The sequence below is a fragment of the Salvelinus sp. IW2-2015 genome, linkage group LG4q.1:29 (genome assembly GCF_002910315.2).
Source record: "Salvelinus sp. IW2-2015 linkage group LG4q.1:29, ASM291031v2, whole genome shotgun sequence".
Taxonomy (NCBI): Eukaryota; Metazoa; Chordata; class Actinopteri; order Salmoniformes; family Salmonidae; genus Salvelinus; species Salvelinus sp. IW2-2015.
Window position 1 is genome coordinate 4,866,615 of NC_036842.1, and position 16,698 is coordinate 4,883,312.

The 16,698-nt window shown below is 43.6% G+C and overlaps 1 protein-coding gene across 1 annotated transcript in view; it reads right to left on the reverse strand.

Moving 5' to 3' along the window:
• Positions 1–12,994: 12,994 nt before the first annotated feature.
• itga1 (integrin, alpha 1) overlaps positions 12,995–16,698 on the reverse strand; it is a 70,203-nt gene continuing 66,499 nt past the window's right edge. Inside the window, exons 25-30 of the mRNA XM_023983442.2 lie at positions 14,711–14,824; positions 14,392–14,496; positions 14,204–14,308; positions 14,013–14,108; positions 13,799–13,912; positions 12,995–13,597 (exon numbers count right to left, since the gene is read on the reverse strand). Of these exons, the coding sequence (XP_023839210.1) occupies positions 13,538–13,597; positions 13,799–13,912; positions 14,013–14,108; positions 14,204–14,308; positions 14,392–14,496; positions 14,711–14,824 (594 nt within the window). The 3' untranslated portion in view covers positions 12,995–13,537. The remainder of the gene's footprint in view (positions 13,598–13,798; positions 13,913–14,012; positions 14,109–14,203; positions 14,309–14,391; positions 14,497–14,710; positions 14,825–16,698) is intronic.

Genomic DNA, 16,698 nt, shown 5'->3' on the forward strand with positions numbered 1-16,698 from the left:
TGAACTGAAGGTCAAAATATAACGACAGTGATAATAATACTCAACTCTGTTTTTAGACGACTTTGCTAGTATTTAATCACAATTCATACATACAGCAGCCCAAAGTACTCTCATTGTTCTATTGTAAGAGCAAGGTAAGAATTTCAACGGCCTTACATTTTCCCAAAGGTACTGAAGATGGATTCAACTCGAGACAGGGATCTGGCTGTGTGCGATCACCAATCTGGACAAGTCGAAGCATGACAAAATGTACAGATTACTGGTCTAAGGTTTCAGACATGTCAGTGCAGTGGCTGCTTATAGACGACACACAGTAGCGAGGGGCCTATTGAGATGGGTGTGAGTGATATCAAACCACTAGCAAGGCCTTTCAGGACGACCAAACAACAGTCACGTCACGGCACCATCCATGAGGTCTATAACAGAGCCTACACTGAACAGAGAGACACTGAGTAAGAATAGAAACACATTTTTTTAACTAACACCCTTGCCTTTCTTGCACTACACTTGTCTTACCAGCACTGACTTGGCTGATCGCTGGTTTATTGAGGAAAGGTTTTACTCACCATGACAGTTGTCGCTCTGGATAAGAGCGTCTGCTAAATGACTGACACTTAAATGTTAGCAATTGACGAGCACGGAAAGAATGAATGGGTTAGAATTGAGCATTTCCCAAGAATACATTTTTCTTACTTGGAGACAGTGACAAAGAATGTGATCGAATGCTACTTTTTACATATGCTGTGTGAGCCACCATGAAGCGCTTTTATAAACTTTATTCCAACCGAGGGGTCTGAGCATTTTATGCTGCAGAACAACAAAGAGAATTTGCTTAGTAGGGTGGTGAARCCACAATCAGGTTAAGTTCACATACCATACAAGGCCTAACCTAACACAGGCCAGGTGAACTTTACCCTTCCAAACAAATAGAGAAATAGGGATCACAGTTCCGTAATTGCAGCATTTTGCTCCATACTACTAGACAGCTAAGATATGATAGTATAGTTACTTAAGTGTTATCATGGTTCAGCAATGAGTCACATCACATCCAAACACTAAAACAGGGCTGTGAGAGGGCCAAAGGCTCCAAATGACACCATATTCCCTGTGTAGTGCACTACTTTAGACCAGGCTATTCCCTATGGGCCCTGGTCAAAAGTAGTGCACTACATAGGAAATAGGATGACATTTTGGATGCAACCCTTGAGTTTAATCCACCTGTTAGACAAGTGGCGGGCAGATATCTTAGAACAGGATGTGAGGAGGTGACGATCATCTCATTAATCACACGCGCCAGTTGTGGTCACACTGATGGATCTTTTTTGGTTACTACATGATTTCCATCTGTGTTATTTCATCGTTTTGATGTCTTCACTGTTATTCTACAATGTAGAACATTGTAGAAGTAAAGAAAGAACTCTGGAATGAGTAGGTGTGTCCAAACTTTTGACTGGTACTGTGCACGTATACACAAAGATCCGAACAAGCAAGAAGAGAGAGAGAGAGAGAGAGAGAGAGAGAGAAGAGAGAGAGGAGAGAGAGAGAGAGAGAGAAGAGAGAGAGAGAGAGAGAGAGAGAGAGAGAGAGAAAGAAGAGAGTGAAGAAGAGATAGAGAGAGAGAGAGATGAGAACGAGAGAGAGAGAGAGAGAGGAGAGAGAGAAGAGAGAGAGAGAAGAGAGAGAGAGAGAGAGAGAGAGAGAGAGAGAGGAGAGAGAGAGAGAGAGAGAGAGAGAGAGAGAGAGAGAGAGAGAAGAGAGAGAGAAGAGAGAGGATGAGAGAGAGAGAGAGAGAGAGAGAGAGAGAGAGAGAGAGAGCTGTGAGAAAGAGAAGAGAGAGGAGGTGGGTGTGAGAAAGAAAAGACGGAAGAGATCAGAGAGAGATTACAGAGAGAGTCCCCACTGGCCCTGTGTAAACCTTGCTGATTCTGTCCCAATGTGGTTCCAGTCGGCTGGGTGCATTGTGTGCAGCAAGCTGGATAACCCACTTTAGATCCCTGCTCTGTGACTGACTGGGCACGTCATTGGACAGTGGCTGGGCAGCGGAGGGCTCTGGTGAATCCATGTCTATTGGGAGTTTATTTGATTTGATTCGATTTATTAGGATCCCCATTAGCCGACGCCAATGGCAACAGCTAGTCTTACTGGGGTTCGACATATAACGAGAAAGACATTATAGACAAAATACTTTACAATTTGCATACATTGAAAAAGATTAACATGTAGTGTGTGTGTGTGCATCTATCAGTTCCACATACATGTCAGTACATACACACAACAAGTAGGTCACATGAGGGAGAGGCGTTGTGCCGTGAGGTGTTGCTTTATTTGTCTTTTGAAACCAGGTTYGCTGTTCACTTGCGCTACAGTATATAAGATGGAAGGGRGTTCCATGCACTCATGGTTCTGTATAATACTGTACGTTTCCTTGAATTTGTTCTGGACCTGGGGACTGTGAAAAGACCCCTGGTGGCATGTCTGGTGGGGTAAGTGTGTGTGTCAGTGCTGTGTGTAAGTTGACTATGCAAAAAAAAAATGGAATTTGAACACATTAATGTTTCTTATAAAAGCAAGAAGTGACGCAGTCAGTCTTTTCTCAACTCTTAGCCAACAGAGACTGACATGGACAGTATTAATATTAGCCCTCTGATTACATTGAAGATCAAGACGTGCCGCTCAGTTCTGGGCCAGCTGCATCTTAACTAGCTCTTTCTTTGTAGCACTTGACCATATGACTGGACAATAATCAAGATTAGAGTTCGACCGATTAATCGGCATGGCCGATTTCAAGTTTTCATAACAATCGGTAATCTGCCTTTTTGGATGCCAATTATGGCMGATTACATTGTAATCATGAGGAAACTGCGTGGCAGGCTGACCACCTATTACGCGAGTGCAGCGTCAAAAGGACCCTGTGGCTGCAATGAGCCAAGGTAAGTTGCTAGCTAGCATTAAACGTATCTTATAAAAAACAATCTATCTTCACATAATCACTAGTTAACACATGGTTGATGATATTACTAGGTTAACTAGCTTGTCCTGCGTTGCTTATAATCAATGCGGTGCCTGTTAATKTATCATYRAATCACAGCCCAATTCAACTTCGCCAAACGGGTGATGATTTAACAAAAGYGCATTCGCGAAAAAAGCACATTCGTTGCACAAATGTACCTAACCATAAACATCAATGCCTTTCTTAAAATCAATACACAGAAGTATATATTTTTAAACCTGCATATTTAGTTAAAATAAATGCATGTTAGCAGGCAATATTAACTAGGGAAATTGTGTCACTTCTCTTGCGTTCAGTGCAAGCGGAGTCAGGGTATATGCAACAGTTTGGGCCGCCTGGCTCGTTGCGAACTGTGTTTCTTCCTAACAAAGACCGTAATTAATTTGTCAGAATTGTACATAATTATGACATAACATTGAAGGTTGTGCAATGTAACAGCAATATTTAGACTTAGGGTTGCCACCCGATCAACAAAATAAGGAATGGTTCCGTATTTCACTGAAAGAATAAACGTTTTGTTTTCTAAATTATAGTTTCCGGATTTGACCATATTAATGACCAAAGGCTCGTATTTCTGCGTGTTTATTATAATTAAGTCTATGATTTGATATTTGATAGAGCAGTCTGACTGAGCGGTGGTAGGCAGCAGCAGGCTCGTAAGCATTCATTCAAACAGCACTTTGCGAGCAGCTCTTAGCAATGCTTGAGGCACAGCGCTGTTTATGACTTCAAGTCTATCAACTCCCGAGATTAGGCTGGCACTACTAAAGTGCCTATAAGAACATCCAATAGTCAAAGGTATATGAAATACAAATGGTATAGAGAGAAATAGTCGATGCGTCATAATTCCTATAATAACTACAACCTAAAACTTCTTAACTGGGAATATTGAAGAACTGGGATTATTGAACCACTAGTTTACATATGTTCTCATGTTCTGAAATGTTAGCTTTTTTACATGGCACATATTGCACTTTTACTTTCTTCTCCAACACACTTCTCCAGTGTTTTTGCATTATTTAAACCAAATTGAACATGTTCCATTATTTATTTGAGACTAAATATATTTTATTTATGTATTATATTAAGTTAAAATAAAAGGGTTCATTGTTCATTCACTATTGTTGTAAATTGTCATTATTACAAAGATATATAAAAATCGTCCGATTAATCGGTATCGGCTTTTTTCGGTCCTCCGATAATCGGTATCGGCATCGGAGTTGAAAAATCATAATCGTCGACCTCTAATCAAGATAGGCTAAAACTAGAGATCATCCTGGTCATGTCAGGTGGTCAGTAAAATCTGTAGTCCCTGAACCAATCGATGCTGTCTTTTCACCATCTCTAACATTTCAAACAGCTGTATGACATGATAGCAAACATGGCTTGTTTTGGGCGGTGAGAACTGCAGTCAGCATCTCTCTGGGGAAAAACAGGGAGGAACCATGCCATACATTAATATATAGTTGCCTAACTATACTTTGAAACTCTTCAGGCAAGAGTCGAAAGAATGAAGAAGGTGGCTTTTAGAATGTTGTTGCAGCACGCTCTTCTACACACCTCTGTCGGTGTGTCCTCCTCCTTCGCACAGCTCATTGTAACCTCATCATGAGGATACACTATATATACAAAAGTATGTGGACACCCCGTCAAATTAGTGGATTCAGCTATTTGAGCCACACCCCTTGTTGACAGGTATATAAAATCAAGCACACAGCCATGCAATCTCCAAAGACAAACATTGGCAGTAGAATGGCCTTATTGAAGAGCTAAGTGACTTTCAACGTGGCACCGTCATAGGATGCCACCTTTCCAACAAGTCAGTTTGTCAAATTTCTGCCCTGMTAGAGCTGCCCCGGTCAACTGTAAGTGCTGTTATTGTGAAGTGGAAATGTCTAGGAGCAACAACAGCTCAGGCGCAAAGTGGTAGGCCACACAAGCTCACAGAACGGGACCGCAGAATGCTGAAAGGGCATAGTGCGTAAAAATCATCTGTCATTGGATGCAACACTCATTACCGAGTTCCAAACTGCCTCTGGAAGCAACGGCAGCACAATAACTGTTTGTTGGGAGCTTCATGAAATGGGTTTCCATGGCCGAGCAGCCACACACAAGCCTAAGATCACCATGCGCAATGCCAAGTGTCGGCTGGAGTGGTGTAAAGCTCACCACCATTGGACTCTGGAGCAGTGGAAACGCTTTCTCTGGCGTGATGAATCCCGCTTCATAATCTGGCAGTCCGACGAAAGAATCTGGGTTTGACGGATGCCAGGAGAACGCTACCTACCCCAATGCGTAGTATCAACTGTAAAAATTGGTGGAGGATGAATAATGGTCTGGGGCTGGTTTTCATGGTTTGGGCTAGGTCCCTTAATTCCAGTGAGGCCCCTTAGTTCTGTAGCAACAGTTTGGGGAAGGCCCTTTCCTGTTTCAGCATGACAGTGGCCTCGGGCACAAAGCGAGGTCCATACAGAAATGGTTTGTTGAGATCGGTGTGGAAGAACTTGACTGGTCTGCACAGAGCCCTGACCTCAACCCCATCGAACACCTTTGGGATGAATTGGAACGCCAACTGCGCGCCAGGCCTAAGCGTCCAACATCAGTGCCCGACCTCATTAATGCTCGTGGCTGAACGGAAAGCCAGTCGCCGCAGCAATGTTCCAACATCTAGTCGAAAGCTTTCCCAGAAGAGTGGAGGCTGTTATAGCGGCAAAAAGGGGGGACCGACTCCATATTAACACATGATTTTGGAACGAGATGTTCAACGAGCAGATGTTCACACACTCTTGGTGATGTAGTGTATGAGCATGCCTGGCTGACAATCATTTTCATCGCTTCAGGCAACAGAATATCTCTCCGGGTTACCAACCCAGCTCTCACCTGAGAACACATGGAAATGCAATAGAGCCTGGTCTAAACTGCAATAGTGCTGCTTTCTCAACACTCTTGACGTTCAACTGCAGAAAAAACTCTCTTTCTAAATCTAGCGGATAACTAGTCCTAAAATCACAATACACCGCACTCCAAATGCAGTGTTCAATTCCTGATATCCATAATATCTTAAATATTTTGGTACCCCTCCAGCCTCATCTGTACTGACACGTTTTCAAAGGAATGTCACTGAGAGATTGAAGCAACGTTATCTTGTGCCCAGGTATCTCAGGGGAGCCATGAGAAACATTTGTATACTTTCCATAGATAGCCAACTGGCGTAATCATAGCGTTGATACACTTGCATCAGTAGCCTGTATTGCACTGGAATATCTCTGGCACTTGACACGTTTAGCAAAATAACGTTTTCTAATCTTAATCTAARTCCATAGAAGTGCAAAAGTACTTACACTGGATCAAAAGCAACGTCAAAACAGTCCTCTTTGGATTAAACYMCATCGTTCCAAGAATGAGAAAAAACKAGGTGATGAAAGCGGGCGCCTCTTCGGTCCCCGTGCAGTTTTAACTTCAGCAGACGTCTCACCGTTGTTGAAGTTCAGAACGGGGCGCTCGGGTCGGTTGTCACTAGTTACCACAGCCACAAAGTAAAAATGGATATCATAAAAATGTATGGGGAAAAAAAGCTTTTTGGTCTTAATATAAGGTTGTGGTTAGGCACAAGGTTAGCAGTGTGGTTAAGGTTAAGTTTAACATCAGATTTCTTTAGAAGATACATTTTGGAAATAGGCGGGGTTTAGCCATAGTTAKGACTTTGTGGCTGTGGTAACTAGTAACGCCCTGATCGGGACGGCAGAGACAACGAGGGTACTGACATTTCAAAGAGTAGCATAAGGACTACGCTTTTATGTGGAGAGAACGACACCAACATGAACAAGCCCATTTTAATATCACACGTTAAGCCCATTTTAATATAACTTGTCTGAGTGAAAAGGCACCAATGAATTAGGGCCGGCCCTAGCCTTTTGGGGGCCCTAAGCAACATTTCTTTCACATGTTGTAAACTGTGGATACAATGGAGCAACATTGGATTTTCTTTCACCAAAACCCCTTTCTAATTTTGTCGACTGTGGTTGTGTCTTTATTTTCTTAGTTACTCGCCATGAAGTTTACTAGCAAAGACACATCTCGCGTGATGACTTCATAATACAACACTGCACCTACAACAGTCACACTGTGGGATGTGGTGAGGTATGTGTGGTAACTGTGTGTGAAGTTCTCTGGAACCATTCTATACAGGCAGGAAGTGCTTTATCTGCTTTAGACTCCTTATAAGATCATCCATTCAAGATAACTACCTGCTGTATACTGTACGTAGGCTGACGTGGGACAGCAACCTATCCCTCAATGTCAGTAAGACCAAGGAGTTGATCGTGGACTACAGGAAACAGGGGGGTAAGCACGCCCCCATCCATTCCCAAAGTTCTAGACCTCAGCTGAATCTGGTAATGAACGGTGTGGCTGTTGAACAAGTTGACGAGACTAAATTACTTGGCGTTACCTTAAATTGTAAATTGTCATGGCCCGAAACGTATTGATTCAATAGTTGTAAAGATGGGGAGAGGTCTGTCTCCAAAAAAGCAAGTCCTGCAGGCTCTAGTTTTGTCTTATCTTGATTATTGTCCAATTGTGTGGTCCAGTGCTGCAAGGAAAGACCTAGTTAAGCTGCAGCTGGCCCAGAACAGAGCGGCACGTTTTGCTCTTCGTTGTAATCAAAGGGCTGATATAAATATTATGCATGCCAGTCTCTCTTGGCTAAGAGTTGAGGAGAGACTGACCGCATCACTTCTTCTTTTTATAAGAAACATTAATGTGTTGAAAAACCCATTGTTTGCATAGTCAACTTACACACAGCTCTTATCCCACCAGACATGCCACCAGGGGTCTTTTCACAGTCCCCAAATCCAGAACAAATTCAAGGAAGCGTACAGTATTATAAAGAGCCATTATTGCATGGAACTCCGTTCCATCTCATATTGCTCAAACGAACAGCAAACCTTGTTTAAAAAAAAACTGATAAAGCAACACCTCACGGCACAACACCTCTCCCGTATTTGACCTAGATAGTTTGTGTGTATGTATTGACGTGTGCCTTTAAAAAAATGTTTTTATTGATGTAGTTCTGTCCTTGTCTACTAATGTTCTGTATTATGTCATGTTTCATGTTGTGTGGACCCCAGGAAGAGTAGCTGCTGCTTTGCAACAGCTAATGGAGATCCGCATAAAGTACCAAAATCTGCATCGACGGGGCTGCAGTGGAGCGGGTCGCGAGCTTCAAGTTCCTCTGTCCAAATCACTAAGGACTTAAAATGGTCCACACACTCAGAAATAGTTGTGTAGCAGGCATGACAGCGCCTCTTCCCTCTCAGAAGGTTGAAAAGATTTGGCACGGGCCCTCAAATCCTCAAAAAGTTCAACAGCTGCACCATTGAGAGCATCTTGACAGGCTGCATCACTGCTCGGTATGGMAACTGCACCTCCCTCAATCGCATGGTGCTACAGAGGGTGTTGTGGACAGCCCAGTATATCACTGGGGCCGAGCACCATCCCATCCATGACCTCTATATCAGGCGGTGTGTTAGAATGGCCCGGAGAATTGTTCAAGACTGTTCTAGACTGTTCTCTCTGCTTCCGGACGGCAAAGCTGTGCACACTCATTTGCTCACATACGCGTGTGCACACACACACACACTTCTTTTGCTCATACACATAACATGCACACACATTCATACTGACTCCACACACACACACACAATCATGTACACTGTTGCTACTCTGTTGATCATTTGTCCTGATGCCTAGTCACCTTACCACTATACATATCTACCCCACTATACATATCTACCCCTCCCACTCCAGTACCCCTTGTAAACATGGACCCTGGAACTGACCCGGTATATCCGAGGTATGCAGCTTGCTTACTTTCTCATGTTCTTCTTCTGGTGGAGGTACTACTTTATAGTACTACTGATACTGATACTGATACTGATTACTGCATTGTTGGGAAAGAGCTTGCATGAACTGTACTTGTGCACATGACAATAAAACGTAGTAATGCAGTGCATGCCACAATTCAAGCGCTTAGTGATACACCCTCTTTTTGTATTTCAAAACAGATATGGACATTCACCAATGAGTCGTCATCATGATTGCGGTTGTCTGATTTAGGGGTTTACATTATGTCCGTGGGCTATGTGTTTCCAGATAATACGGTACAGAAGTTTGACAGGGAACTCTTGGACTATTTGTTACTCAAGCTCACCCCGCCCATGACCCCCGTCCTTCAGAGTTACCTCCGTGAAAGATGACACACCATTTCCTCACGCTCTCAAAAAGTCTCCAACTATTCGGTCAGGTAGTAAATTTGAACATGTTTCTCCAAACCTGTCTGGACCTGAGTATCAGGGTGTGTTCGTTACAAATCCTCTACAGCAACTGACATACCATGAGACAATACCAGCCGCACTACAGTAACATTCTGAGCCATACGTTTGATCTTAGGACAGTGACTGATACTGTACCCTCGGAGCTACCCTTCTGAGATAATACGGGTGTTGTTTACAATGTGTTTAAGATATTATTCATTGAACAAACTGTTGGTCTTCCCACTTCACATCAAAAGAGGATGAGTAAACAGTACTACGGGAGCCCCCAGGCAGAGCGGTAGTCAGGATTCTATCTCTCTCTTTCTCTCTCTCTCTCTGTCTCACACCACAGATCCCCAAATAATACCCATGTGGTGTTATATACCTGACCCGAGACTGAGATCAATTAAACAGAACCACAGCTCTCCGCATTTACAGTAAAGTGGCAGGTTTCACACAAGTGGCAGGTCTGTCTGTCTGTCCGTCTGTCCGTCTGTCCGTCTGTCCGTCTGTCCGTCTGTCCGTCTGTCCGTCTGTCCGTCCGTCTGTAGTTATTGTTCTTTATAAGACACAAACACCTAGAACACACAAGCATAATCATAATGGAAGCTGCCTTGCCCCTTTCCTTTCAATCTGAAACCATGAAGCCCATCCTGTGTGTGTAATGGGGTCAGTATGCCTGCATTGCCCGGACTGCCCACTGACTGTGAACAAGATCCAGCTGAAAGGATTAACTGATGTGTACAGTAATCCCAAACGCATGAGCAACCTGTCTGCAACAAAATAGCTGGCTTGCTGCCTGCACTTCAGAGAGAAAACTTAGACTTTTTAGCACACAACAATAACTCACGCAAACATACACACGAACATGCCGCACGTATGCAAGTATGCACGTATGCACGTATGCACGCACACAACTAACTCACCTGCTATGGCCTGCAATTATACTAATTCAGTCTTATGGCATGACTTAGGTCATTGATGTCCAACATTAAAAAAACGAGGCTTTATTTTTTGTTGTTGCATAAGATCCTTGACAACATGTGCAATGCTTTCTAAATGATTTCAAATCTGTGCTAATGAGAGTACATACAGTATGACAAACCAGTGCATTAAGTGGACATTTCACAGCAGTGTGTATGACTGGACCATATCAGTCAGATGCAGTCTCAGCCCCCCCCCCCCCCCCCCCCCTCCCTCCCCGTTAAAGTGGACTGAGACGATAGATCAGTGATCCTCAAACCTGCTCCTGGAGACTCAAAGTAATGCGGGTTGCTATCCAACCTTAGCGCCGTCACACCTGACACAACAATCTCTTGAGACAGACTGTTAACATGAATGTTATTAAATGTCCAATCGAGATGCCGGTCAGCACACGCAAATTTGGTTCTGGGTTCAAGAGTACGGGTACTGATTCAACTCATTCTGTAATCAACTCTTCAACACCTTCATCGGCTGACTCTGTCACTGCCGAGCTGTGACAAATAAGTTCTCCAGAAGGGGACAGGATGGAGGATCGCTGTGTTAACATGATCTTACACATTTTACAGACATTTGATCTTTATTACTTGTGCTTTCAAAAGTGATGAGCGAGCTGATGAGTGTCTCTTATATACAATACAACGTATGCAAAATATGGAAACAAAATGCAGATAGATCCAGGAGGAGAATAAGCCAAGGTGCATAAATATCAAAAGAAAGGGGGGGGGGGGGGGGGGGGATGCAACTCACATTCACGAGTGTCACATGGTGAGGGTGATTTCAAACCTCTACCGGTCCCTCATAGACTGTCATATCACCCCCGGTATGTGACCGTCAATCGCCTAGTTTCCAGATTTTGACCATCTTCATGACATACGTTTTTTTGTTCGGTGCTACTGTCAAATTAAGACATCAGGAATCAAGTTACACTCCACTGAGAGGCTTTCTGGATTACTGTATGTGACTGTAGGCTACCTCACGAATCAATCTCCCAGAAAAGAAAAGACAGAAAAGAAAGAAAGAGCCAAAAAACTAAAATCTTAGCGGATGGATGCTAAATGAATCTAGTTCCAATACACATTTGTTGGACATTTCGATTTTGATCAAAATATAAAACCAATATTTTAATTTTAAAATACTACGTTTGTTTCTTTTATCTAATTCAGATGATGTCAAAGCTCCATATACTCCATATTATTAAGGCCGAACATACTCATTATACTATATACAGTACGTAGCACCTGAGAAACTTTGGAGCAAATTAGTTATTTTCTCTCTATTATTGACCTATACACTCTTAGATAAAAAGGTGCTAAGTAGAACCATACAGGTTCTTCAGTTTGTCCCCATAGGGGAACCCCTTTTGGTGCTGGGTAGAACCTTTTGCCAAGAACCCCCTGTATATGGTTCTACCAAGAACCATTTTTATCATCTAAAGGTTCTTCCTAGAACATCTATGAATGGTTCCAAGAATCCTTTAATCTTTGGAGGGTTCTTCCTAGTACCCTTTATGAATGGTTCCACCAGYCTTATTAGCCTTCACCTTTAATTATTTATGACAATATATTACATATATCATAAGGCCTTTCTTTCTTTAGTTATACCAGAACACAGTGGTGATAGGAATCTCCTGGTTTACATGCCACATCAGGCCTGCAAGTCACATTATGCTGGCTTGCAAAGGGATGTGTAATTCCTATTGGAATCCAGCCAGAGTTAGGATAGCCAACAAGTGGAATTATTAATCAGCCCCAACCTGCATTCAGAATGACTGCCAGGGTAGGGAAGACTGAATACTGAGACTACCTCAATCATCTAAACTGGAACAACCATCTAAGTAACGGGTGCCATAAATCCAACAGATTGGATTAGTTTAGAAAACGGTATGTTATTTATCTTTGTGTAGCATAAAATGTATTAGCCAATCAATGTACATGCAAAAACAGGGATATTACAGTAAAAAAAAAAAATGAAAATCTCCCTGCATGCTGGGAAATACTATATATGGCTATATGTACAACAATTCTTGCCTTTCTTCCAAAAACGGTTCTTAGCATGTTAAAGGTTCTAGGTAGAACCCTTTGCCTTACAAATAACCCTTGTCTTCCGAAAAGGGTTCTTCTGATCAAAAATGGTTCTTTGTAAAAACCCTATCCCTTTTGGAACCCTTTTTTTCTAAGAGTGTAGGGCCTTGTTGATACATGCTGCATTTATGTCCATTTTAGCTTAAATTCTAGGAATTATTGCAAACAACTTTATGTACAAGCGTTACATTCACTTACATTAACAGCACAATCAAAGGTTTTCCTAATACTGTAAAGGTGCAATCTGTAAATGCTCTACCCCCATGTCGTGACAAGATGAATAAAAGTATTTATGTCAATAGCATCTATTCCTCCTCTTCTTTTATACAGAATATATTCTTTTGGTGGGTACACTCACATACACCTCTTTATTACTCGGAGGAACGTTTTTGTTAAACATACAAAAAAAAAACGAACTTACAGATTGAGCTTGTAAGACTAGAACATTTTGAAAATGTCAGTGTGTCAAAAGCAAACATTCTGCTTAGAAGATGAGGAATGTGCCAAAATAGAATTAATAACACGTTTCATGATATACCATAGATTGACAGTGTTTCGTTAAAAGTATCAAACAACTAGGACACAGGATTCGAACCCATCGCAGATTGTCTGTGCAAACCCACCAGAGCTCACATGGACTTGGGCAACTTTGGTTTAATGCCATAGTCTGGGGTGTTTTTAGTGGTGTTGGGATGTTATAAGTAAACCTGAGAATGTTTTGTTCTGTTGTATAAAGCTGATGAGGTTGTGGCATCATATGATCAGTTCTGAGTCAGGATGCCATACATCTAGGTCTTCTGATGTCTCTTCTAGCTTAGGTCCTTAAGGTCCAGGTCTTGGTACCCAAGTGGGATAGACGGAAGACCACAGTGTACAAGTTCAATGTTTCCCAAGGCTTCTCTTTCCACTGAACCGGACCAAGTTGTTATTAAGACTGGTARACCATGTTGTTCATATAGATGGGCCACATCACTTTCAGGTGAATGGGTTGGTGCAGAACCATAGATAAACTCTGGCTTTTCCTCTGACCTGATGGCATTCAGGTGAATGGGTTGTTGTGGTATTTCCTACGGTCTCTCCTCTGACTGACCTGATAACAGACCTAAAGACAGTGGGGCACAGACAGACCTACAGGGTGGTGGGAAGGGTTAATTCTTCATGTCCTCCTTCTCCATGTCCTCCATGGATTTTCTTTCGAAAAATCCAGCCTGGTAAACGGAGCAAAGAAGAAAACATGGAAATCAATACAATTCAATCCAAGTCTGAAGTTTGATTTTTAAGTTGAATGGATTTGAAAGTGTGTCACACACATGGCCACGCATGTTGAACCTCTCTATAATGCAAGCCTGTGCTATGTTATCTCTTCCCGATTGACACAAGCAGACAGAAGGTTGTGAACACCCACATACCTTCCATAGGGCGAAKATGACCAGGGCCAGAATGAGAAGTCCTATTAGGATACTGACTATAATGATCCACAGCGGTATACCTCCCAAAGCCTCTTTAGACACCTGGATCTTCACCTGAGATAGAAACGAGAGTGTCACATGGCCCAGAAAACCGACAAAGGACAACAAGCAAACACATCAAATCACATGAAAACGTATAGGTCATCGCTCTCACATCTCTGGCGTTATTAGCGGTACTCAACATGAAGAGATCGGGGTTCTGGTTCTCCAGGGTGGCATGAACTATCATATGAAGACTGGTGAACTCTGCCTGCTCAGCAAAGAATTGAATCAGATGAGTGAAATCGGAATCAGTCAAAAAACACAATCGTTCAATCAGTCAATCGATCGCTCCATTATACTCACTTTGATAAAGGTGGGCTTCCACACCCTGAAGGTAACAGTGACCTGGCTGTTGTTGACGTGAGGGATGGAGCAGCCAAATGACTTACATGGGTGGTCCTTACAGCCCTGCAAAGAAGAGGATATATACTGTGAGACACACGCACACCCACACACACACACACACACACACACACACATTGTTGACTCACCACCAGGAAGTCACTGAGGGTCTCTTTTTTAAGGTTGAGAGTGTGGACATTGTTGTGGTTGATCTTTAAAGGGTTAATCAGATGGCCGGCATGGCATGTCACATCCTGTGGGAGACAGACAAGATCCGTCAACAAATCAATCATCAGTCAATCCATCACATTGGATCGAGTTGATCCACACCACTAAAATTCTGCAGTCTGGTTGACTTCACAGTGTGATTATCTGTTGACCGGCAGAGGACCCTGTGCAGAGTACGGATAGAAAGTCTACCTCTATGCTACAGCACATGTACCACAGGGAGAGAGAGAGAGGCCTTACCTGTGAGGAGGTGACGTGAGTCAGGTAAAGCAGGATGTTCTCTCTGGGTGAGAGGTACGGGTACTTCACCCTTAGCTTCAGAGGAGGAGTCGCCATATCCACATCCCTACTAATCTGGAGGTTAGAGATACGGTTTAATAGCGGGAGACGGGTTCACCCAGATTTCCCCACCCAAACTCATTCTCGTTTCAGGGGATAAATAATGTTGAGAAACTGGTCAATTATAATGAATGATTTCTATGAGCAGCGTGATGTGAAATGGAGCTGTTAAATGATACGTAAAGTCTAAATCTGTCTTCTCTGCTCTGATATCTGCATGATCAGTCCTCAACACTCAAGTGTGTGGTTGTGAGTGTGTGTGCTGTTGTAGCCTATTTACTTGCACAAAGTCGGCATGAATTAAAAGTGCTGCATGCGACCACGCCATGCAAACAGCAAGTAGGCCTACTGGCTATACAGATCGTCGCTCAAAACAAGATGGCCATAGCCTACATAGCCTATAACTAAACTTCCTCAACAAAATAGTGTGGTGACTTTGAGAGAACTTTGAGTTGATTCAATTGCAACAAGTACAAAAAGAAAATGTTATATTCACGTGTATATTTCTCCATTTACGGTGGTATAATCATGTTCGATTTTTTCCACTGGGATAATAGGCTATGCTTTTAAGTAGCACTTCCGGTTTGAACAGGAATACCGGGATGCCCAGTAATTTCATGCAATTTTCTCGGGAAAAAAAATTGCTAAATTCTCTGGAAAAATATTAAACCCTAGTCAGAGAGAATCAGTAAAGTCACAGGTCTTTCAGTCACAATTGAAGTCACATTTTAGTTTCTTCAAAAGCTGAGGCAACTCAGAATACGTGTCTTACTTTTGGGCACACCACTTGGCCATATCTAACCTGGTCTTAGTCTCTCACCAGACTCAGGGCTCTCCGGCTAACCTGGTCTTAGTCGCTCACCAGACTCAGGGCGCTCCGGCTAACCTGGTCTTAGTCTCTCACCAGACTCAGGGCGCTCCGACTAACCTGGTCTTAGTCTCTCACCAGACTGGGTGAGAGACTAAGACCAGGTTGTCCGGAGCGCCCTGAGTCGGGTGAGAGACTAAGACCAGGTTAGTCGGAGCGCCCTGAGTCTGGTGAGAGACTAAGACGGTTAGTCGGAGCGCCTTGAGTCTGGTGAGAGACTAAGACCAGGTTAGTGGAGCGCCCTGAGTCGGTGAGAGACTAAGACCAGGTTAGTCGGAGCGCCCTGAGTCTGGTGAGAGACTAAGACCAGGTTAGTCGGAGCGCCCTGAGTCTGGTGAGAGACTAAGACCAGGTTAGTCGGAGCGCCCTGAGTCTGGTGAGAGACTAAGACCAGGTTAGCGGAGCGCCCTGAGTCGGGTGAGAGACTAGACCTGGTTGTCGGAGCGCCTGAGTCTGGTGAGAGCTAAGACCAGGTTAGCGGAGCGCCCTGAGTCGGTGAGAGCTAAGACCAGGTTAGTCGGAGCGCCCTGAGTCTGGTGAGAGACTAAGACCAGGTTAGTCGGAGCGCCCTGAGTCTGGTGAGAGCTAAGACCAGGTTAGTCGGAGCGCCCTGAGTCTGGTGAGAGAACTAAGACCAGGTTAGTCGGAGCGCCCTGAGTCTGGTGAGAGACTAAGACCAAGGTTAGCCGGAGCGCCTGAGTCTGGTGAGAGACTAAGACCAGGTTAGTCGGAGCGCCCTGAGTCGGGTGAGAGCTAAGACAGGTTAGTCGGAGCGCCCTGAGTCTGGTGAGAGACTAAGACCAGGTTAGTCGGAGCGCCCTGAGTCTGGTGAGAGACTAAGACCAGGTTAGTCGGAGCGCCCTGAGTCTGGTGAGAGACTAAGACCAGGTTAGTCGGAGCGCCCTGAGTCTGGTGAGAGACTAAGACCAGGTTAGTCGGAGCGCCTGAGTCTGTGAGAGACTAAGACCAGGTTAGTCGGAGCGCCCTGAGTCTGGTGAGAGACTAAGACCAGGTTTAGCGG